The 24450-nt window shown below is 40.3% G+C and overlaps 1 protein-coding gene across 8 annotated transcripts in view; it reads left to right on the top strand.

The window, feature by feature from the left end:
• The window catches only part of MAP7 (microtubule associated protein 7), a 176157-nt gene that overhangs the window by 48397 nt on the left and 103310 nt on the right, over positions 1-24450 (top strand). Inside the window, exon 1 of one of the 8 annotated variants that reach the window (XM_030316426.1) lies at positions 23298-23462. The exons of the other annotated variants lie outside the window; for them this stretch is intronic. Coding sequence (XP_030172286.1) covers positions 23441-23462 — 22 coding nt within the window. The 5' untranslated portion in view covers positions 23298-23440. Of the gene's footprint in view, positions 1-23297; positions 23463-24450 lie in introns of those variants that run through there. 8 annotated transcript variants of the gene reach the window in all.

Raw genomic sequence — 24450 nt, 5'->3', positions numbered from 1 at the left:
GATCTTTCTAAAAATTTTTTGACACTTTTATTTAAATTTCAGTTGACATATAATATAATATTAGCTTCAGGAGTAGAGTTTAATGATTCATCACTTATGTATAACACCCAGTACTTGTCACAAGTGCCCTCCTTTAATGCCCATCACCCATTTAGCCCATCCCCTGCCCACCTCCCCTCCAGCAGTCATAGGCCCCCTGTGAAGGATGGAGCCATCCTGTTTCTTGACCACTTATTTCCTAGTTTGTCTGTCTCCTGTCAATATAACTTCTGTGTCATGTAAACAAGGACTCACTAAGGAAGGGCTCCTATGAATTAGCTATAGCCTTAGTGTCCATGAAAACTACCAGAGAGGAGAGTAACTGTTTAAAGATTTTTTTAAATGTTTATTTACTTATTTTTGAGAGAGACAGAGCACAAGTGTGGGAGGGGCATAGAGAGAGAGGGAGACACAGGATCTGAAGGAGGCTCCAGGCTCTGAGCTGTCAGCACAGAGCCCGATGCAGGGCTGGAACCCAGGAGCTGTGAGATAGATCGTGACCTGACCCAAAGTCACTTAACTGAGCCACCCAGGAGCCCTAGGGATTTTTTTTTTTTTAGTTGTGGTAAAATACACAAAGCATAGCATTTTCTATCTTAACTGTTTTAAGTGTATATAGTTCATTGGCATTACATACACTCACACTGTTGTGCAACCATAGGATTTTTTTTAACAATGGGTTTTTCTGTGCAAAGATCTCTACTGTGCTTAGTCAGAAATTTCTCCCCAGAAAACCATATCTCTTACCCCAAGGACAATATAAGTAAAATGTGTCTGCTAAAATAACTGAGCGTATCAATTCACTTTTTATAATTAAAAAAGACTCAGTATTACAACTGCCACCAAATCTGTTACTAAATCTGTCAGGATCCTAATTTAGCTTCTGCATATCACACTCTGTGAATGCAGCCTTTCTTGTGTTAAATCCTCATATTTCCCTCTTCTGTCTCCTAAGTAACAGTCTATTTTGAGGTGGACTGCAAGACTGAAGGCACCCATTATCAGCATGCTTGGTTCTCTAATGATGAACCAAGCCCAATGGATGGATGTTGATTCAGCCCAATGGGTGTTGATTACCTACTGTGCTAATACAAGAGGATATTTTCAGTTAATCTACAACGTCATGGACTTCAATCTCCTAAAAAAAAAAAAAGTGGTCTTATATCTGACGATTAAAAATAGAAGGGTGTTAAGAACTCTAAAGGTATTAATTAGCTCTAACCTGAGCGGTAGGTATACATCTCCATTTTATAGACACGGTGTCTGTAGCTCAGAGTTTCAGCTCTGTTGCCTTTCTGTAGAATGGTGTAGGATACTGGATGGAATCTAGTGTCTTCGTTACACTTATGGGGACAGAAAAACAGGGGTGTGGAGGATGGGGACCCGCATACTTCTGTAGCAAAGCACTAATCCCATATGTTTTAGAGTTTTGAAAAATAATTGAATCATAGTGAGAAAGATATGATAATCTCAGTATCAGTTTTGAATGTTCCATAGAAATAACTTTGCAAAACTTTGAGATAATTATTGCAGAATTGTGGCTTTTAAGATGAAGGTTTTACCAATTAAGAAATCCCTTAGCTCCCCTTATTCAAATGTTTATTTTTAAAAGTTGATGATAGAGATTACATTCAGTATGCTTCTTAGCACTATAAAGGATAATAGTGTTCAGCTTTGCATGATTTTATTCAAGAGATTTTTTCAGTCTCTAACAGAATTTTTGGTTCTAGAACATAAGGTCCATGAATTTTACATAACAAAATTATGTAAATGTATGTATGCTACTTTCTGTCCAGTGGCATTTCTTCCTTCCAGTTAGGCAGACAGGAAGTACTTTATCTGATAGTGGTCTAACTGGCTTTGGTGTAAGCCACTGCCTTTACTCCTATGTGAGAATATTTTGAATGAAAACATCGTTTGACATTTCTTATTCATCTCTTTGGTTTTCAGGAAAATTTCTTAGGTTCATCTAGCAAGATTAAGATACATAATTTTATTTTATTTCATTTTATTTTATTTTATTTTATTTTATTTTATTTTATTTTATTTTATTTTATTTTATTTTTACTTTTGCTGTATTTTATACTTCTTGCATGGAGATAGTGTCCTTTATACTATAAATTTGAAATGAGTTCAGTCTGTTTTTCATCTTGTATCTTTTCAAACCTACCGATACAGCTGAGTAATCAGAATGAATCCTCCATTTTTCAAATGAAAAAACTCAGAGAAACATAAATACCTTTTTCCAAATTCCCAAAGAGAGCTAGTAGAGCGAGGATGATATTCATAGGTACTATAAAACCCTGTGTATGAATTTGCAACAAACCAAGCTTATGTGACAGAAAGTTTCCCTTTTTTCTTCATGCATCAGAAAATTGGAAGTTCATAGTTCCAGGAGTTCAGTAAGATGAAAATGAGCTTTAAATTCAAACCTACTTAGTATAATCTGGGTAAAGACACTACCTGCAGTTCCTAACCTAGAACTGCTGTGTTTCATATTATTGGATCCAAAAACTAAACGAGGTGATGGCACATGTATTATATTTGCTGTTTGTGGTATATAAATTCCACAAAGTCCCGCATCAGAGCTCTTTGTTTGTATGCACTAGCCGTCTCCTATGGGAATATAAGCTCATGGACAGGAGAGCAGGACAGAAAAGATGTCTCTTTTCCCCCCAATTTCCCTAGCAACTTAGTTAAATGTTGATAATATTGATCATTAACAATGTAGAAGCTCCCAGTGGGGATTATTGTGTAGAATGAGTACATTTAATAGCATGGTTATTCTGCTGTTTCCCTTTAAAGCCATTCTTTCAGATCAGAATGTGAAACCAAAGTGAGCTAGCCAATCATGTGGTGGGGCGGGGGGGAACTACAGGACCATTATTTTAATGTTTTTGCTTTTTGGTTCTTTTCAGTATTTAGAATTTCCATTCAGTATAACCCGCTAAAAGGATTTCGTTTCATACGATAAAAATGACTTTGGAAAGTAAATAGAGGAGAGTGATATTAAAGCTCTACTTTTATCCTTCAGCTTTGTTCTTGCTTATTGGTGATGCTAACCTTCAAGGGATACACAGGTTGCTCATCTGGTTGTTGTCCTTCATCTGTGCTGTTGTGTAATGGCTGGCCATAGTCTGAAGTAGCTGTCATGATAAACTTAGCGATGCCATTTAGTAGACTGGGCTCAGGCACCACGGGGTGTGAAATCTAGGTCACTACTCATAAGCAGCCTTGTCCTAGGAACAAGAGGCTTGCTGGCTGTCATATGTCTTGCCCAAATGGCTCATCTTGGCACTTGAAATCATTGGCATAAATTGGGTCACGTATTGAACTATATGAAATTGCCATTTTTGAGCGTTCTTTACCTAAAGTGATAATTTCTTGTTATTCCACACAACACTAAATACAATGAATGAAACCTGTTTAAATTTTACACTCTTACACTATAATTTCTAAGCGTTTTCATTAAGTACTATTACCTGTTGAAAACATGTTCAGTAATCTATGAGAATTTATACAGGTAATACCTCTCACTTGAAGCAACATCATTATTAATGGCAAAGATAACCTAGGAGGATAGGGGTGGATTTCTAGAACTTAGGGGAGAATTAAGGTACAACACATCATAAAGTCCTAACGTCGGTAATGCCAGAAGTCTTTGCAGTATGAGATATGCATCAGAAAAAGGAGTGGTTATTGGGAAAAGGGGGGAGGTATGCTTCCGGGTAAGGTGAATATTCCAGAGGGGGAGAGAATGAGGGTCTTGCAGGGCCGGCTGCAGCGGGACAAAAATGGGACCCCAGACCCTTAAAAGCAATGAGATAGGAATATGCCATAGCACCAAAGTCAGCTCACCTTCCAAGCAGCACAGGTATGTGTATGGGAAGAGTGAGGCATGTGAAAGTCTCTGCTTCCCACTTATCCTGAAAGAGTACATTCAGATTCACATCCTAAATGAGCATGCTGTTTGCTGATGCCTGAAGTCATCTATCTGAGGGATGCAGTTTTTGCTTAGCTAATTAAACAAGTAAAATATAAATATCTGAAACAATCCATATCATGTGTGATAACATTGAACTGCAATCAACTCAATAATTAAGGGCGGGGAAAGAAAAGCCCTCATCTGATCATTTGGTAGTTGGATGTGGGGGAATACTCTATCTTAGTGATATCATTTAACATACTTGTATCAGTAAAACAAAAGTTACACACATAATCAGAGTAACTTTTCCCTGGATCTTTCATTTCCCCATATCTAGATTACATCACTAGAATTTCATCTAGCTGTGTAAGAAAATCCCAATGGCGTGTAAGTGGGATATTCTCGAATCTGCATAGTTATTTTCCGTTCTTAGCTCCTCATGTTGCTTGTGGCACTTCTGTTTTGGAAGCAGAACCTAATAACTATAGGATTAATAATAACAGCATATGACTGTTGAAGGTTTAATGGCTGGTGTCCTGTACTGTTTTGTGACTTTGCATGTAGATGTAGGAAGATTTGATTACTCCTTACTGGCTCACAAAGCCTTTCCTGTGCCAGCGCATGTTCATAATTCTGTATGGAAGTGGAATTGTATACGTCTGCTGGCTGTCTGTAGTTCACAGGTGTCTTATGGGTCCCTGTGGAAGAGTTGATGCTTCCACGGATTTGGTGTCATATGCTCGCTGTCCTCATTCTTCTAAAGGGCTGTGCTGTTGCCTTGGCAACTCTGACGAGGCAGGCGTTCACAACCGTAATATAGAAAGTAGATTTTAAATCTTCGGATTAGAAACCTACTGGCAGAGGACAGTACTCTCCCTCCCCTAGCTTTTGGTTAAGAACACATCATTTTAGTTGAGCGCAGCCTTTAGTTTTAAATGCTGTTCTTCTGAGGGGCGCCTGGGTGGCTCAGCCAGTTAAGCGTCCGACTTCGGCTCAAGTCATGATCTCGTGGTCCGTGAGTTCGAGCCCCGCATCGGGCTCTGTGCTGACAGCTCAGAGCCTGGGGCCTGCTTCAGATTCTGTGTCTCCCTCTCTCTCTGACCCTCCCCCATTCATGCTCTGTCTCTCTCTGTCTCAAAAATAAATAAACATTAAAAAAAAAAACCTTTAAAAAAAATAAATGCTGTTCTTATGAAATGTGAAATTCCTGAGATTTTACGTATGGCTAAATACTACGAAGTGCTTTCATCACAGATCAGCTTCTTTATCCTAGTATATATAGCTCTTTAAAAGAATCCTTTAAATTCTTTACAGTCTTCTGTTTGTGTTTTAAATTTTTCTTGCCTTTGCAGATGATTCTTCCTTCCCCGTACCCACCATACCCTTTGATTATAATTTTCCTCATAATCTTAAAATCATAGGGTGCTCAGAAAGTTCCACTGGGATGCCTTCACCACTCCTGGTCTGCCTTTGTATTCCCAGCGTGCTGGCAGTTTTTTAAGTTGGTTATCCTAAAGCATTTACATTCATCCATGGTGGAAACACAGAACGCCATGGGGGTCTGCCTGCAGAATCACCAGGGTAAGAAATCCGATGTTAGAGAGCACTGTAATGACACAGGAATTCTCCAGCATATACTGTTGCCAAATAAAATGAATAGCATGAAGAGGTAAAGTGAGGTTATAGGCTTAAGCCACAGTGGAAAAGAAAGGGATGGAATCATTATTGTTGGGGATGAAGGAGCAACTGTTAATCAGGTATTTTCTGATTAATAGCAACTTAAACATACCTTTCTCTAGTTGAAGATTTATAAGTTGCTTTTCAGGATATAAGTGAATTTATACAATTTCTTAACCTCTCAATACAACAGGGATTGATTACCTCCCTGCCATGATTGGAGGGATGAGATTTCATGAAAAAATACAGTTTACCCTTGGAAGGTAGAGAAATGGCCATAATTTGGAACCATTTCTGATGTTGATGAGGGAAATTAGTACCTACTTGAGGCTCTGGTCCTATTGAAATATAAATTCTGAAAAAAAATTGCAAAAAGAGAGGGTTTTGAAGGTAAGCATGGTCTCTGGGGGGGATGGTCATGACTAAAATTTAAAAATTCCTAACTCTGTAATGCATGTGTTTCCTATAATGTATTCTTTCTCATAGTATATGAGAACTTAATTCAGACATGCCTAGCATGGCACATAGCAAGAACCAATAAATATTTGTGGTTTGGCTGAAAAAGATATTTTCTTTTTTATTTATTTATTCATTTATTTAAGAGAGCACATGAGCACAAGCAGGGGAGAGGGGCAGAGGGAGAGAGAGAATTTTAAGCAGTCTTCACGCTCAGTGCAGAGCCCAATGCAGGGCTCTACCCCATGACCCTGGGATTATGACCTGAGCTGAAATCATGAGTAGGAAATTAAACTGACTGAGCCACCTGGGCGCCCCTGTTTTCTGTTTTAAAAGCAAGTAGCATTTCATGTTATTGATAATCTTTTTTTTAAGCACATCCTATCCATGAAATAAATGTAGAATCATTATTTGTTTCTGCTACATTTGGCGATACAAAAAAAGAAAAAACCTTTCTGAAAAGACTGCCAAAATAGTGTCACCGCCGTCTTCAAACTTGAAAAAGTGGCTAAAAGTGTGAGATGTTAATACTTAGCATATGGGTTTCTTCAGGAATGGAAAATCTTGTACAGAAATGTTACATAGCAGCTACTGGAAACTTTAAAAAGAGATTTTGAAAATGAAATCAGTTATAGAACTTTGCCTTTGGTGAGATATGTTATAATTAGCTCAATATGAACTTAATGGGAAAGTAAATAAAGTGTTAGCTGCCCTTTTCCCATAAGACTTGTCTTTTTTGAGATGTTTTTTGAGGGGGAGGTCTGCTCCCAGAATAAATCGGCCTGCTCACCAGACTTTGAGCAGTCCACGTTAGCATATGGAGTGAGGGCCCGTATCAGTGGTCCAACCTGAAACATCTTTTCTGCTATCACTCACAACTGGAGCACAGAAAATCATGAACAGAATAGTCTCCAGGCATCTCTTACTAGTTATGGCCTAAATATTTTAAATGTAATGTACATTTTTCTGGTAAGAAAAGTAATAAATATTGTGAGACACTTAAACAGAGAAGGATTAAAGTTGTTTTTAATTCATCTGTGATCTCACCATCTGCACATAACTACATTAACATTTTGGTATCGATTATTCTGGCCTTTGTAAACGTGTGTGCTGTGTGTGCACGTGTGTGCACGCACACACACACACTTCTATCATTGCATATGTGGTTTTACGGCCTGTTATCTTGCCACTTAGTGTTAGAAACATTCTTCTAGAACAATTATATCCTCTTGTTTCGAATTTCTGTCAACTTTATGGGCAAAGAAATGATGGTTTATTGTCTTAATTTGCATTTGTTTGATTACTGGTGATGTTAAACATTTCTTATCTGCTTGTTAGCATTCTTCTGTGAATTGTGTGTTTATTGTGACATTTTTCTGTGTGGGTGTTTATCTTCTTTTTATAAATAAAGGATACCTTAATCACATTTTAGAGATCTTCTCCTTTTAGCATTTACAATTTAATACTGTTACGGATTTTTGTTGTTTCAATTTTTGTTGTTTTGAGAACAGCGATTTTGGTAATCCATTTCAGAGAGTTGATTTGGGAGTGCCCGTAGGTGGGTCGGTAAGAGCCACGCTAATATGGTTTCAGAGACCCAAGTGTGACCCATCAAGCATAAACACAAACTGTGAAGACCTGGTCAATCCTAAGGCTTGAGCTCTGGGGCACACAGCAGCCTCAAAGCTGGGGCAGGATTAAGCCAGTTCAGATGCATTCAGCCTGCTGCATCTAACTAGGTCAGTCTGCAGTGGCCCTGACAGACTGTGGGGCTATTTTTGTCAGTGTTTCTTCTGCCCACGAAAATTAGAATTGAGAAGAGCTACAGATGCTTCCCATATGGTTGCTATTAGTGAAATTATGTACAGAGGATTTAATGTGAAAAAAGCAAAGTAAGTACACTCAAATTATTTAGAGACCTAGAGGGCTATCCAGGAGACTTGCACTCTCTAACGATGCTTCCGTTCCAGGAAGGCAGCTCCGTGTTGTGTATGGCGACCTCCGTCCTGTTCTTGTGAGTCTAGGAAGGAGCCTCTTTTCTGGTGTTCATGATTTTGCTCGTCTCCTAATAACAGTACCTCATGAAGGATTTGAATGTAATTTTTTTTTCTTTTTTCTCCCCCCCCCCCCAGATTTTCCCTCCCCCCAAAGAGACATCTGGACATTTGCATACTTCTGACCATTTCCCATTGACTAGTGAACCAAGCGATGGCTGCCCCCTTTTTTCCTATTTCTGGGAATTAGAGAGTTTCCATTTGCAATCAGCTGGCCTTGTTCTTAGAACGGTTTGTTTAGACATTGCAGGGAGCGGGCTGTGATGCTTTATCACTCTAATTGGTCCATTAGATGTACTTGGTGTTTCACAAGGTTCTAGGGAGTGGAAAAAATGTTCATCTGCAACAGACTTGTGGAGCCTACTAATGGAGTTTCATATCTATTTTTGCCCTCTGTAAAAATGCATTATGGACTCATATTTTAGCGAATTAAAAAAAAACTGTAGTGGGATTGATCATTAAGTCATCAAATTTAGTTACCTTCTCTTAAGGCAATCAGGTGACCTCTAAATTTGATTTCTACTACATTTCCGTTCAGTCTGCTTATCCCAGTACATTGGACCTACAGAGAGAATTTACTGCTACATTGTTTTCATTTTATGAGAAGTATCCTGTTGAAACAATAGCATTTAAGTGTCTTTTAAAGAGAATTCTGTAATATAACATAAATATACTATAGACATTTGTAAAGTGTGTTGCAGGTTAATTAATACTGCCACACACACAAAAGTCCTTTTGCCAAGTAAGTTTGGGAGACTCTCACTCTCAAATTTTACTTGCTGTACTATAGGATTCCTCAAAACATTAAACATAATTTTGTGTGTTGTAGTTCCTCACAAGAGGAGACAAGTTCCTCCCATTTTCCCAATGTGTTCACTATCAGAACACCTCTTTTTGGAAAGCATAACTCAGAGCACAGTCTCAATAAATCCTGAGCCATGGTGTAAGCTTTTAAATAAAGATTATCATTATGATTCACAGCTTGAGAAGCATTTAATGTGGTTAAGTTTCTTTATTTCTCAGTATTTATAGGTATACAAATATCTCAGTTCAAGTACACAAAACATGTTTCTTTGTGCCAGGTATTGGTAAAGGAAGCAGAGGAATTTGGTCTACACTTTGATACTTTAGATAAGAAGAATTAAATAAATGCATATGACTCTTGGGGAAGAGAAGGGAAGTGGGGAGAGAGAAATGAGATTCTTTTCTTCAGTTACAAATGACTCAGACCATCATGACATTAGGTAAGTTATTCTAGGGTCCAACTAAAGAAGCTTTGATTCCATTAGAAATCGGGATATTTTACTCTTTAACACGATGATATCTAGTTATTAGTTTACCTTAAGGGGGAAAGTGTGAACCTGTTTCTTTTTGGTTTTGTGTTCAACGACAGTGCCAGTGCCAGATTTTGTAATATGGTTTGAGCTTCCAAGTATGAGGTTCATCCTGGTCCTGGGAGAGCAATGCTGACCTACCAAGGATGGATCTTTCAAGGTTTAGCTTGAGCTGAGAATAAGAATCTCCAGTCAGTTGACGCATGGTGTGGGAGATTGCTCCCTGAAATTCCCTGAACTTCCTCAGCATCTCCTCTGCTCCACATTGATAGATTCTATTTCCCTTTGCCACCCAGGGCCAACTACTTTCCCTCTCAAGTTGCTCTTTGCTCAGCTTTCATATTTACTTTTGACCGTTTTTATTATTTTATTGAAGTATAGTTGACCTGCAATGTTCCTTTAGTTTTGACAACTCTGTTATGTTATGCTATGTTCACTGCAATGTGGATATCATCTGTCACCACACAGCACTGTAACAATACCATTGACTGTATTCCCTCTGTGGTACCTTTCATCCCTGTGATTTATTCCATGACCGGAAGTCTGTACCTCCCACTCCCTTTACCCATTTTGCCCAGCCCCTCCCCCAGCAACCACCAGTTTGTTCTCTGTATTTATGGGCCTATTTTTGTTTTTTGTTTGTTTTTTTAAATTCCACATATAAGTGAAATCATATGCTACTGGTCTTTGACTTATCTCACGTAGCATAATACCTTTGAGGTCCCTCTATGTTGTCACAGATGGCAAGATGTCATTCTTTTTTTATGGCTAGATAATATTCCATTTTGTGTGTATGTATGTGTGTGTGTGTGTGTGTGTATATATATATATATATATATATATATATATATATATATATAACATCTTTATCCATTCATTTGTGGGTGGACACTTAGGTTGCTCTGTATCTTGGGTCTTGTAAATAATGCTGCAGTAAACATAGGAGTGCATATATCTTCTCAAATTAGTGTTTTCATTTTCTTTGAATAAATAACTCAGTAGTGGAATATGTGGATCATACAGAATTTCTGTGATGGAAGCCATCAACAGAATGAAAAGGCAACCTATTGAACGGAAGAAGATATTTGCAAACAATATATCCAATAAGGGGTTAATATCAAAAATAAATTTAAACTTCTGCAACCAAAAAACCAAAATAAATAAACAATCTAATTAAAAAATAGAGGACCTGTTTATAGACATTTTTCCAAAGAAGACCTACAAATGGCCAGTAGACACATGAAAAGATGTTCAACATCATTAATTGTCAGGGAAAAGTTACAAAGTCAACAAGTCATTTTTAAAAATATCAATAATGAATAGGGATTCAGTGACCTTGGTTTATTTTATTTTATTTTTTATCCCATATAGTGTCTAACCTACAGAAAAGCTGAAAAGTTACAAGAAATTACAAACAATTCCCATGTTCCCTTCATCCAGATTCCCCAAATGTTAACATTTTGGGAGATTTATTTTTCTTTTCCTCCCAGTCTTTTAAATTACTATATTACATTTATCAAAATTAAGAAATTATAACAATTAATGCAATACCATTGTCTAATCTACAGACCTTATTCACATTGCACCATTCAGCCCAGTGATGTCCTTTATAGCAAAAGACAGTCCAAAATCATGCACTGCATTTAGCTGTTGTGTCTTTTTATTTTTTAATACTTCCTCAGAGCCTGCCTTTGTAGTTCATGATGTTGACGTTTCTGAAGTATTGAGTTACTTTGTAAGACACCTCTCAGTTTGGGTACAGTTGTCTGATGTGTTTCCTCATGATTAAATTGAGGTTATATACTTCGGACAGGAATGCCACAGAAGTGACTTTCTGCCCTCAGTGTATCATTTCAGGAGGCACATTTCGGTTTGTCCCAATCCTAGTGATATTATCCTCTGTCACTCTGTCAAGGTGATGTCTGCCAGGTTTCTCCACTATGAAGTTACTAATTTTTGTTAGATAATCAAGTATCCTCCGGGACTATGTAAATATTCTGTTCTTCCTCATATATTCACTCGTTAGTTTCAGTATCAGTGATTCTCATCAGTTAATATGTTAGTTGCCAAGGGGTGCCTGGGTAGCTCAGTTGGTTGAGTGTCCGACTTCGGCTCAGGTCACGATCTCGCAGTTTGGGAGTTCGAGCCCCGCTTCAGGCTCTGTGCTGACAGCTCAGAGCCTGGAGCCTGCTTGGGATTCTGTGTCTCCCTCTCTCTCTGCTCCTCCCCCACTCATGCTCTGTCTCTCTCTCTCCTTCAAAAATAAATTAAGAAAAAAAATGTTAGTTGCCAAATAGTGACTTCCTTTTTCTTTTTCTTTTCTTTTTAGAGAGAGAAAGGGAGAGCATATGAGCAGTAGAGAGAGGGAGGGAGGGACAGGGAGAGAGAGAGAGAGAGAGAGAGAGAGAGAGAGAGAGAGAGAGAGAGAGAATCTTAAGCAGGCTCCATGTTCAGCACAGAGCCCGATGCAGGCCTCAATCCCACAACCCCAGGATCATGGTGACCTGAGCCGAAATCAAGAGTAGGACAGTTAACTGGCTGAGCCACACAGGCACCCCGCAAATAGTGACTTTCTAATTCATTGTTCCATCTACATTTATCACTTGGCTTTTACTGTAAGGAGATTTTCTTTCTTTCTTAATTGTTTATATCATTGTGAATTCAGGGATATTTAATTCTATGGATTTTAATGCTTTTCTCTACTTATTTTGATGCTCAAATTGATGCTTAGTATCAAAGCCTTAGAACTGTTCGTACCTTTGGGGCATCTGGGTGGCTCAGTTGGTTGACATCCAACTCTTGATTTTACTTTGGGGTCATGATCCCCGGATCGTGGGATCCAGCCCTGTGTCGGGCTCAGTACTGAGTGTGGAGCCTATTTAAGATTCTTTCTCTCTCCCTCTGCCCCTGTCCCCTGCTCATGCATGCTCTCATTCTCTCTACAAACAAACAAACAAAAAGCTCTTCTTTTTTTTTTTTTTTTTTTTTTTAATTTTTTTTTTCAACGTTTATTTATTTTTGGGACAGAGAGAGACAGAGCATGAACGGGGGAGGGGCAGAGAGAGAGGGAGGCACAGAATCGGAAACAGGCTCCAGGCTCCGAGCCATCAGCCCAGAGCCTGACGCGGGGCTCGAACTCACGGACCGCGAGATCGTGACCTGGCTGCAGTCTGACGCTTAACCGACTGCGCCACCCAGGCGCCCCAAAAAGCTCTTCTTATCTTTGACTTAATGATTCCTCTTAAAATCTAATCTACAATTTATGTATAAAAGTATGGCGAGGAATTGGAATAACTTGGAATGTGCAAGATGAAAATAACTAAGCATGTTTGAAATATCTACAGGGTTTTTTTTGACATAGAAGTAATTACTAAAATTTTAGAATAAAATGTTATATGGAAAGCAATATATGTAGAATAGTTTAAATTGTGTAAAATCCAGAGAAACAAATCACACCTCTACTTACCACGTTGATACAAATTTCACCTTGCGTTACATCTTCCAAACAGGAAGTGTTCATTCTTTTCCTCAAACCTGTTTGGTCCTCCATCAGGTCTGTCTCAATAAATGTTCCACCCAATGCCTGGTTCTGCCTTTCTGTCTCCCCCACATCTAATCTATCAGTAGGTGCTGTTGGTACTACCTTCAAAGTATATCCCATCTGCCTTCTATGTCCACCTGCACTACCATTCCTGGTCCAAAAAAACATTTGCTGTCCCCACATTATAACTTCAGTGGCTGCTTCTGCGCTGGCCCTTCCGTGTGTGCCACAGGCCCCCCCCCCCCTCCTCCCAGCCAGGCTTTACACAGCAGCCAGAGTGACCTTTTAAAATTATGGATCGGGGCACCTGGGTGGCGCAGTCGGTTAAGCGTCCGACTTCAGCCAGGTCACGATCTCGCGGTCCGGGAGTTCGAGCCCCGCGTCAGGCTCTGGGCTGATGGCTCAGAGCCTGGAGCCTGTTTCCGATTCTGTGTCTCCCTCTCTCTCTGCCCCTCCCCCATCCATGCTCTGTCTCTCTCTGTCCCCAAAATAAATAAACGTTGAAAAAAAAATTAAAAAAAAAAATAAAATAAAATAAAATTATGGATCACATCCTGGCACTCCTGTGCTTAAAACTTTTTCTCTCCCAATGACTTTTCATTGATTTTAATGTAAAATCCTTATTACCAGCAACAGTACCTGCTTTTCTTCTTTCTTACCATGGTGTCACCCAGTTGACTTTCGTTTCATTCTCTTCATACTCATTGCTCACTCTGGCCTCAGGACCTTTGCACCTTTATACTAATCCTTCCATCTCTGTCTGAAACACTCTTTTCTTGGCTTTTGGAATGACTGGACCTGTGTTCCTACTTCCTCAGAAAGGCCTTTTTTGACACCCCCCCCCCACTACCTAACATCTCCTATCCCACCCCCAGTATTTTTTGCATAAGGTGGATCTTATTTATCAATCTATTCTTTCCTGTACCATGTATCTACATCCACTGGATGGAAGAGTCTTGAAGAATGCTTGGCACACAGCAGACGCTTGGTAAATGAATGGTCTGGTGAATAAATTGCTACTGTCTCTGAAGTTGCAGTGAAAGGGGCTCTCTCTGTTTCCAACCAAAGATGCAGAAGTTCCACTCTAGGCATGTGTCCTATATACATTGATAATATTTGTGTAACTTTGTGGGCAGCCTTGTTTACAACATTGGAAAATTGGAAACAATGTAAATATACTACATAAATCATGGTGTTTTCCTATAGTTAAGTATTGTGCAACCATTAATAAGGGTGTTTTAGAAACATAGCTGATGAGGAAATAGGTCCAGAACATAAAACATGTTCCAAAATATGATATGAAGATCCCATTTTTTTTGTATTCTACACATAAACACACATACTTCAAAAAAATCTACAGGGACAGACACTAAAATATTTACAGTGGTTATGTCTGAATTTTGGGATTGCAGCTTTTGTATGTTTTGTTGTCTAATTTATTAGTTACTATTTATTGCCTGATTTATTATCTTTTGAAATCTATACCCTTGCCCCAGCATTGCTAAAAATGACCCAAATACTGGAGGCCAGGTCATTGCAATGTGGTATGCTTCTTGAGCTTCAGCTATGCCCAGAGCCTTTCACAGGGTAGACAGATGAGTCTGGTAACTCCCCTCCTTTGGTAACACTGTCAGAGGAGTGTCGTCAGCGTGTTTGTGGCTTAGAGAAAGGACAAGCACTTCTGAGTGGGAAAATCAGGGTAGACTTCATGGAGGACGAAGACATTGGCGTCGGCTCTTGAAGTATTTAGAAGATCTGACGGACGATTGAAGAGAGAAACCCCATAGAAAGAAGAGCAAAAGTAAAAGCAAGGAAAGAAAAGGAGAGGGAAGGAAATCATAAGGGCAAGTTAAAGAAGTAACACATGCAGTCATTCTGTAAAAACGGGCCATCTGGGGGAGTGTTGGGACGTGGTTCTTGAAAAGTAGATAGAAATACCTCACAGTGGCCTTAATCTGGCAACTAAGGTGTTTAAGCAGGGGACCGATGAGCATCTAGAGCTGATTTTTCAGGCAACTAATCTGACAGATCCAAGGAATTGAAGGGGAAAGACTGGCAGTGGTGAGACCGGTCTGGACGCTGAAGATGGAGACAGAATGGTGAGGCTGGTTGAGCCAAGGCTGCTTGCCCAATATGTCGAGTAGGCTGCTAAGCCCGACTCTATTTAATAGGAGAAAATCCTACACTATTTGAATGCTCTTATTTCCTGGTCACTTGCCACAGGGTCATAAGCCTCTTATAGTCTGGTCATGAATATAAATTAGGTTATAAGGTAAAAATTTGTATTTTGAATATACATTTGACATTTTTACTTCTCTCCGTCCCCCAACTTCATTATGGCATTACTGGTGCTACTCACTGAGGACAGTATAATGTCTGGGGCTAGTGGGTGGGAGAGAAAAGGCTGAATGATCATGGGCTGGGATATATAAAAAAGGAAACCTCAAATTGTGGGGGTTTTTAATATATATTTTAATGTTTATTTTGAGAGAGAGAGAGAGAGAGAGAGAGAATGCACACAGGGCAGGGAGGGGCAGAGAGAGAGGGAGAGAGAGAATCCCACAGGCTCTGCACTGTCAGTACACAGCCCAACACGGGGCTCAATCCCATGAACTATGAGATCATGACCTGAGCCTAAATCAAGAGGCATCAACCAACTGAGCCACCCAGGCGCCCCTCAAATTGTGTTTTTTTAATGTTTTTATTTTTAAATTTTTTTTTAACGTTTTATTCATTTTTGAGACAGAGACAGAGCATGAACGGGGGAGGGGCAGAGAGAGGGAGACACAGAATTGGAAGCAGGCTCCAGGCTCTGAGCCATCAGCCCAGAGCCCGACGCGGGGCTCGAACTCACGGACCGCGAGATCGTGACCTGAGCCGAAGTCGGCCGCCCAACCGACTGAGCCACCCAGGCGCCCCTAATGTTTTTATTTTTGAGAGAGAGAGAGAGAGAGAGAGAGAGAGAGAGAGAGAGAGAGAGAGAACCAAGTGGGGGAGGGGCAGAGAGAGAGGGGGGCAGAGGATCCAAAGCGGGCTCTGTTCTGACAGTAGCGAGCCTGATGTAGGGCTTGAACTCATGAACCGTGAGATCATGACCTGAGCCAAAGTTAGACACTCAACCACCTGAGCCACCCAGGCGCTCAACCACCTGAGCCACCCAGGCGCCCCATCAAATGATGTTTACTTGTTTTTTTTAAGTGAAAGATGTAAGACGTTTTGTACAAGAGTTTCTTACATACACAGACAATTTTAGTTCCCTGAAACTACTGAGACGTTTCAGGCCCAAGTTCTGAAGGCAAATACCTGAAAATATTACATTGGTTTTGGGTTGAAGAAATAGTTAATGTCCCTTTTGAAACTAGGTCAAGTTTTTTAACTTTATCTTCTGCTCTAACTCAGGACCCCAGCTGTCAGGCTCTCCCAGAAATTTACAACAAAAGATGGAGAGCTCCTCTAATACTTGGTTACAAATCCCTCATGTGGAAGTGGACATTTAAAGCTTTGAGAAGTCATAAAAAACATGTGGAGAGATAGCTCCGCAGAAATTCTTTTCCTTGAAAGAAGCAATTGACCCTTTCTAGCAGCTTTACAGCCCCAGTGATCCAGACTGGGCAACTTGACTTTGCCAAAATGTTTAGTAAGAACTGTTGTTACAAGCATAAAAAATTTAAGTGACTTCCGTGTAATTACCCCTAAACTACTGTGCCTCCTTGCAGGTGCCACAGAAAAGCTGGTTATAGCCTGGGACATGTCTGTAGTGGGACAGGAAGAAGGTTGAGAGGGTTTCATTACTGGTATGATGAAAAGGTATCAATGTAAGATAAAACTATCTCTTATTAGTTTGGTAAAACATAGAGTTTTGGCCATTCCTGTGAAGCATAGAACAGAAAGGAAAATTACTTCTGCAATTTGAGGTCAGCATACAGGACTCCAGGGTTATGTAAATGTGGATTTTAAGAAACAGACAAACATGTTGTGCAATTTTGAAGAACACATTCTTGGGAGACTATGGATGCTGGAGAGGGTGTGGAGAAACAGGAACCCTCTTGCACTGTTGGTGGGAATGTAAACTGGTGCAGCCACTCTGGAAAACAGTGTGGAGGTTCCTCAAAAAATTAAAAATCGATCTACGCTATGACCCAGCAATAGCACTGCTAGGAATTTACCCAAGGGATACAGGAGTGCTGATGCATAGGGGCACTTGTACCCCAATGTTCATACCAGCACTTTCAACAATAGCCAAATTATGGAAAAAGCCTAAATGTCCATCAACTGATGAATGGATAAAGAAGATGTGGTTTATACATACAATGGGATACTACTTGGCAATGAGAAAGAATGAAATATGGCCTTTTGTAGCAACGTGGATGGAACTGGAGAATGTTATGCTAAGTGAAATAAGTCACACAGAGAAAGACAGATACCATATGTTTTCACTCTTATGTGGATCCTGAGAAACTTAACAGAAGACCATGGGGGAGGGGGAGGGGGAAAAAAGTTACAGAGAGGGAAGGAGGCAAACCATGAGACTCTTAAAAACTGAGAATAAACTGAAGGTTGATGGGGGGTGGGAAGGAAGGGAAAGTAGATGATGGGCATTGAGGAGGGCACCTGTTGGGATGAGCACTGGGTGTTGTATGGAAACCAATTTGACAATAAATTTCATGTTAAAAAAAAAGAAAAGGAAAATAAAACATTGTTGCATGGAATCCACTTTTTACAGAACTGACTGACCTCCGATAACCAGCTTGTGCACCTTCTGTCACTCTCCAGGGCACTACAAAGTGGAAGCTAAAAAGCAGCTTCTTCCTTTTCCCAGCATCCTCTGGGGACTGTCTAAAGGAAAAAGAGAGTGGAGTTAAGATAACTTTTGGGAAGGAAAGTAAAACAGAGTGCTAGGTGCGTTATAAATGTTGAAATCAACAAATTACCTCCCAAAGCTACACTCACTACTCTTTGAACACAGAGGAAATGGAAAAAATCAACAATTAAGAGTAAGTTGGGGGGTGGTGTCTGGAGAAAGTGACATATTGCAATGTTCCTCAACTGACATTGTGGTTAGGAGCAAGTTGCCATGGGATTTGAAGCAGTTCAGAAGTCTTCAAGTAAGACCCATCATGATCAAAATCAGTGTATGGCAGACAGTCTAAACGAACTGGGTCTTTTAATTAATTACGCGTACCAAATTGGGATGGTTTTTAGCTTTTAAAAATTTCAGCGAAACTTAAGTTCCTTTATAAATTGAATCTCTGCTTTTACTTTTCCATAAACAAAATCTGTTTCTTACTATTTGCCTTCTAAAATAGCAATAGCCACGGTCCAAACATTTTATATTAAACACCAAATTTGACCAAACACCCTGAGTTTTTGAACTGCGCCATTTTGATAATTGTGATAATCAAATCTAGTATATGTGATTTTTTTAATGTAAAATATTTGCAGATATTCAGGAAAAGATTTTAAATTCTTACAAATAATGAGAATACTCTCTATATACTAAATGCTTTTCTGGTCTAAGGACTTAGCCTGTCCATGTTCTTCAAACTATTGATAGAACCACTAGATTTTCGTCTATACATTTATATATTCATTCATATACTTGTTACTACATGCACACACACACACCCCTCTGATGTTTTCTAAGGAGTGCAAAACAATGCTGGATCACAGTTTTCTGTGGAATAAAGCTTTGTTTAAAAAAAAAAAAAAGCAGATGCAGCTTAACATCTTATTAACAGAATTGTTGTTTTATAAGAACTGTTGTTGTTGTTTTTCCTGTTAGTAGCCAAAGTTGAGGAAAAATAAGAAAAACAAAGAGGAAGCAGGGTGAGTAAATAGCACATTTGATGAGGGTGTCCTCACCTTGTCAAGGCAAGGTTCCCTGAGGCGTTAAGGGTGATAGTGGGGACGCAGATGGGAGCAAAGAGCTAGTGAACCAACCATCATCTCTTCTACAGAGCAATTTTAGGAAGCCTCTGAGGGACGCAGGTAGTCAATGAACAGGAATTGAGGGAGTTGACAAAAGGGAAGAGGCTAGATTCCTCAGAGTCATAGCAAACTGTTCTGTAATCAAGTTGGTAATTCACCAACTGTGCCATTATGAAATATTTACCATATTTTATACTGAGGATTATTATGTAATATAAATAAAGAAATATTAATTTCCCTTTAATGTTTTAGGATTTATGTATTTATTACTTTTTGGAAATTATTATATTTTAAAACTGATTTCCATTCCCTTAAATCTGAATTATAAACTGTCATTTCTGCCTTCATTTACCGGCCAGTATCCTGCACTGGTACTGTTTTGCTATGTATTAAAAATGAAACCAAAAATGAACGGGTACGCTGAGGCCTTAATTTTGAGAAAATAAGAACAGTGATGTGTGGGGTTAGAAATGGGCCTCTTTCTAAGGTAGTTACCGTGCAGTTACAGTTTGAGATGAGATGTCATTCACGGTGCCCCCTGCTCCTCATGCTGGGGCACAGACGTCTCCTTGAGCCACTTCTCCCATAAAACCCTTTATTCTCTTTCCTCCCTTGTTAGCATTCAGCTGTTTTTCTGGATGAATGCGCCACCATTTAGTTCCAAACTCTTGTTCCTAAGGGAAGAGTGGCACACTGTCTCCACACAATGTCACCTCCTGTCTTCCCTGCCTGTCTTCTCTCCTCGTGGTACCAGCCCTTTCCCGTCATCAGGCGACCCTAGCCTCGTGCTTCCTGGCTGCTCGGAAGTGAGAAGTCACCTACTTAGGGTGCTGATGCTGTAGGAGGTCATGGTGTAGGGATTAGGCTTCTAGTTCAACAAGTTACTCCCTTGTAGAAATCGGAGTCCTCACCTATAAAATTGACATGATAACAGGGTTGTTGTGAGATTAGACCAGTTCCTGTGTGTTGTGTATGCTGTGCCACTCTTTGGAAGAATCTTCTCCTCCCCTCATCTGGCTACTTCCTATGGGTAAAGGCCCTGAGAATAATGTCTGACGTATAATCAAGAGTTTAAATTTTTTTTTTTTTAATGTTTATTTCTGAGAGAGGCTGTGCAAGTGGGAAAGGGGCAGAAAGAGAGGGAGACAGCTGATAGCACAGAGCCTGATGTGGAGCTCGAACTCAGGAACCGCGAGATCGTGACCTAAGCCACAGTTGGACACATACCTGACGGAGGCACCCAGGCGCCCCAAAAGATCAGGAGTTTAAGGGGTTGCTTTTATTTACCGTGGCATGGGGGGAAGGAATCTGTGCTTCGTAAGGCAGGCTTTTCTTCTGTTACCCCTACTCTTTCCTAACAATGTCAGCTGTGCACACAGCTGGTCAGTATGGAAGGATGGATGTGATGGCAGGGATGGGCACTGTGGAGAATTTCTGAGGAAATTGGATGGAAAGTAGAAATAGAAGAGGCTTAGGGAAAGTAGCCAGCTGAGGGGAGAAGATTCTTCCAGGGAGTGGTGGCAGCGTGTTCAACACTGATCATGTGAGGAGAACCAAGTTCAGGGAAACACCACCGACCACAGCCGTCTGTAAGGCCAGAGAGGAGGCTTCCAGGTAGACCCATAGCAGGCTGTGCTGCCGGAGTGTGGTGAGAAAGACAGCTGTGAAGTCCTGGAGACCTGCTGGTCTTTTGTGCCAAGGGGGCTGGAGTTTATCCTGGGGAAACTGAGGCATTCAAAGAAGTTACACGATCATATTTGCATTATAGAAATGTTAGTGTCACGGCTGTGTCAGCGACTGGTTTTGTGGGCTCAACGCTTGGAAGGCCATCCATAGGCCAGTTAGTAGACTCTCGTGACAACTTCCTGTTCCCTCAGAAGTTCTTCTAATCTCCCATCAACTGGGAAACAGATCACCAAGCTAGTTACATTTGAGTCTGAAATATGAATACAGGTTCTGAGGGAGGGAATGGTAGGTTTTTTAAATTTGTGAATGGGAATTACTTTTTGTTTGATAAATTCCCAGTTCCTGTCTTCGGTTTAAATCAGCTGTCAGGTGATTTAGGGTCTCACTCTTAATATTAATGGAGCCCTACTGAATATATGGGTGTAGAATTATGGGAAAGTTGATATTTTAATAACAGGCCTCAAAAGTCCCTGAAATTAAAGCCAATACAGTCCTTTGGTTAGTGCTTATTACTTCCTCATGAATTTCTTTGCTCCGATTAGGCAGAATTGGAGAATTCTTCCACTTCTTCAGAAATTCAGGCAGTCTTTGAATATTACTTATACCCCAGCCATTCTACCGAACATGACCACAGAGAAGTTTGTGAGGCATGGTCTGTGGCTTCCAGTCCCAGTGTAGCAGACGTGGACCCACCTTTCCTGTTGTGTCCGTCTCCTATCTCCCTTGCAGCATTAAGGTCTACTGGAAAAACAAAAAAACCCAGTGCATCAGTTGGAAGACATGGGGGACATAAACAGACACATAGCAGAAGAAGATGGCCTGCTATCCAGCACCCTCCTGCAGGAGCCGGGCTTGGAGGGGAAGCAAGGGGGAAGGTCACCATTGATTTGAAGCCACTAGAGCTGTGATTTTTTTTTTTTTTAAACCAAGGGTAATTTTGCCCCCATCTCCCCTCCCTTCCAGGGATATTTGGCTATGCCTGAAGACATTTTATTTATTTATTTATTTATTTATTTATTTATTTATTTATTTATTTTAATGTTTATTTTTTGAGAGAAAGAGAAACAGTGTGAATGGGGGAGGGGGAAAGAGAGAGAGATAGAGAGAGAGAGACAGAATCCAAAGCAGGCTCCAGGCTCTCAGCTGTCAGCACAGAGCCCGAGGTGGGACTTGAACTCATGAACCGGCAGATCATGACCTGAGCCAAAGTCGGACGCTTAGCTGACTGACCCACCCAGGTGCCCCTGAAGAAGCTTTTTGATCATCTTCGCTCTGGGTGTGGGTGGTGGTGGTGGTGGTACTGTTAGCATATACGGTATGTCCTAGAATGCTGCTAACCATCCTGTAGTGTCCTGCAAAGCTTCCTCCCCTTCCCCTGCCACTCACATCAAAGATTATCCTGTCTAAAATACCAGTAGTGCGAGGGTTGAGAAACTTTGCACTAGAGGTGTTGTCTATACGGGCTGTGTTTGGAAATGTAAGCATCTGGTTGGGGGAAATGGTGGTACTTAGGCAGCCTTGGAGATGTTGGGGTGGAGCCGGACTACAACTGACATTGCACTGGCTCTTAGCAGTTTCTAGTTCTCGGGGCATTAAAACAGGTTGATTGCCAAGTCCAGTGGGTGCCTGACCCTCAAACCTCTTAGAAATCCTCTGTGTCCAGTTTCTTTAGTGGGTCAAGTCCTGCTACTCAGGAAGGATTAAAAGCTTGTATTTTCTTCTAGAAATTGTATTTCCTTCTTCAAATGGGACCAGTTGCTCACCCACATTCATTCAGTTCATTGATTTTAATCAAAGTATTCTGGCCCCCATGGCACATGTGTTTAAGTCGTATAAGGGCCCAGGAAGGACTTGACCCTTTTTCCTCAGTTTCCCCTCTTTGCCCTTAGACAAAAGCCATTCTTAAGATAAGTCTAAGGTAAAACTGTGATAGACATTTTGAGTCCAATGTTTGCAGTGTAATTTATCACTGGCTTTTTCTTAAAAAAAAAGAGAAGTATAGGTCCCCAGAATTTATCTAGAAATAATTTCGAAAACTTCAGCATTTATATTCATTGACTGTTCCTCTCCTCTGTGAAGACCTTCAGAATTTCCCAAACTTGCTAAAGCGAGTCAGTCTATTGGAAACTTCTGAAGAGAAGCAAAACTTCATTTCACGCGGCCTTTCATCAGCTCCATGCCTATTCTCAGGGAAGGGAGAAGAACAGAGGTCTCTCTGCCTGACTGACCCTAAGTGAGCGCCTTTTCAGATGCCTTTGGTATGGGAACAAAATCAGCCATAATCTTCGGGGTTTTAAATGTCATTTTCGATACATCAGGAGACCAAAAGGCAGAAAAGTCTGGGAAAATAATAAATAACACTTAGATGGTTTGGGAAAGCAATTAAGTTTTTAATTATGTGCTTAACGCACATCCTGTTTGGGGCCCCAGCTGAGTTTGAATCCTTGTGCTTGAACTGATGTTTAGCAACCATTTCTTAACCAGGAAGGGCCTCCCCGACTCCCAGCCCACACCCATTTGAGCTTCACTGGCTCTTTTGAACAGAAGCCATTCTCACTTTTTACTTGGTTCAGTGAACAAGGTTACTGTGTAAAAGCAGTGTCTGTGGAGCTGTGGGTCTCACTGCCCTTGTGCCTCCCCCCCCACCCCCAAGTGTACCTCAAGCTGTGTGAGGCGGAATACTTAGGATGATTAAAAGGGCCCTTCACTGATGATTTGGCGTTTGCCTGGCTGAGGAGCTCAAAGCAAGAAGACGGAGACATGCAGCCATGTTGCAGCCTATTCCAGAAAGGAATTTAGGATGGGGGACCCTAAGCCAGACTGTAAGTTCTTGGACTCAGTAAGGAAATTCAGGAGCCAGGCAATCTTTACACTGATTTTTAACACTTAAAACAGGCAACCATACACAGTAGAAAATGTTTTGTTTGGGGGGGAAGAAACGTGCCGATTTTAATGTTCTTAGAGGAAGGAGTGGGAATTGTAATTAAATAGGATGATCTTTGTTTTTTATGTTCTATAGATGATGGGTATATACCTCTGTCTACGTTGTCCTGGAGCCATGGGACAGTTTCTGTGAACATTATGGGCAAACTATCGTTATTTTCCCTTTTCCATGTTCCTACTTTTTTTTTTTTTTTCTTTTGGGAAAACCCAAAATGAAAGCCCTGACATTTCCTAGAGTCTCCTTAAAGTGCAGACCTGGGCCATCGCAAGCTGCACACACACTTGTGCTGCCGTCCAAAGAAAATTTTAGCACATAATTTATTGATGATTTCTTTCTCTCTCTCTCTCTTTTTTTTTTAAACATTTGACATGTTTTTAAGTAATCTCTACCCCCAACGTGGGGCTCGGATTCATGACCCTGAGATCAAGAGTCACATACTCTACCAACTGAGCCAGCCAGCCAGCCAGGCGCCCCTGATGATTTCTTAATGCTCTTAATATTTGTATCTGGATCAGATCAGGAGAATTTGGGGAAATGATTGTTTTTCTATTTAGAGGGGTATATTTGGAAAGTTCTGTTTTTTCCTGCTTGAAAAGAAAAATCTTATTTCCCTTGCCTACCTTTTGGTTTCTTTGTTTTTTTTGTTGTTGTTTTTTTTTTTTTTAAATCAAACATTGCCTATATTTCCCTTTTGGATTTCTCTTCACCAGAATGCTTTCATTTCCTCAACACGTAAACAGTGACTCACATGGGCTTTTACAGACAAAACTATAGGCATTGGAATCTTAATAGTACCTGTTGGGGTTATTTTTATCCCCCTATTTTCTTCTCTAGAAGTTTCTTGATGTAGATGTTTTATCAAATTT

Source organism: Lynx canadensis, chromosome B2 (assembly GCF_007474595.2).
Source record: "Lynx canadensis isolate LIC74 chromosome B2, mLynCan4.pri.v2, whole genome shotgun sequence".
NCBI lineage: Eukaryota > Metazoa > Chordata > Mammalia > Carnivora > Felidae > Lynx > Lynx canadensis.
The sequence above is the reverse complement of the archived record's forward strand: the minus strand, read 5'-3'. Positions and strand labels throughout refer to the sequence as shown.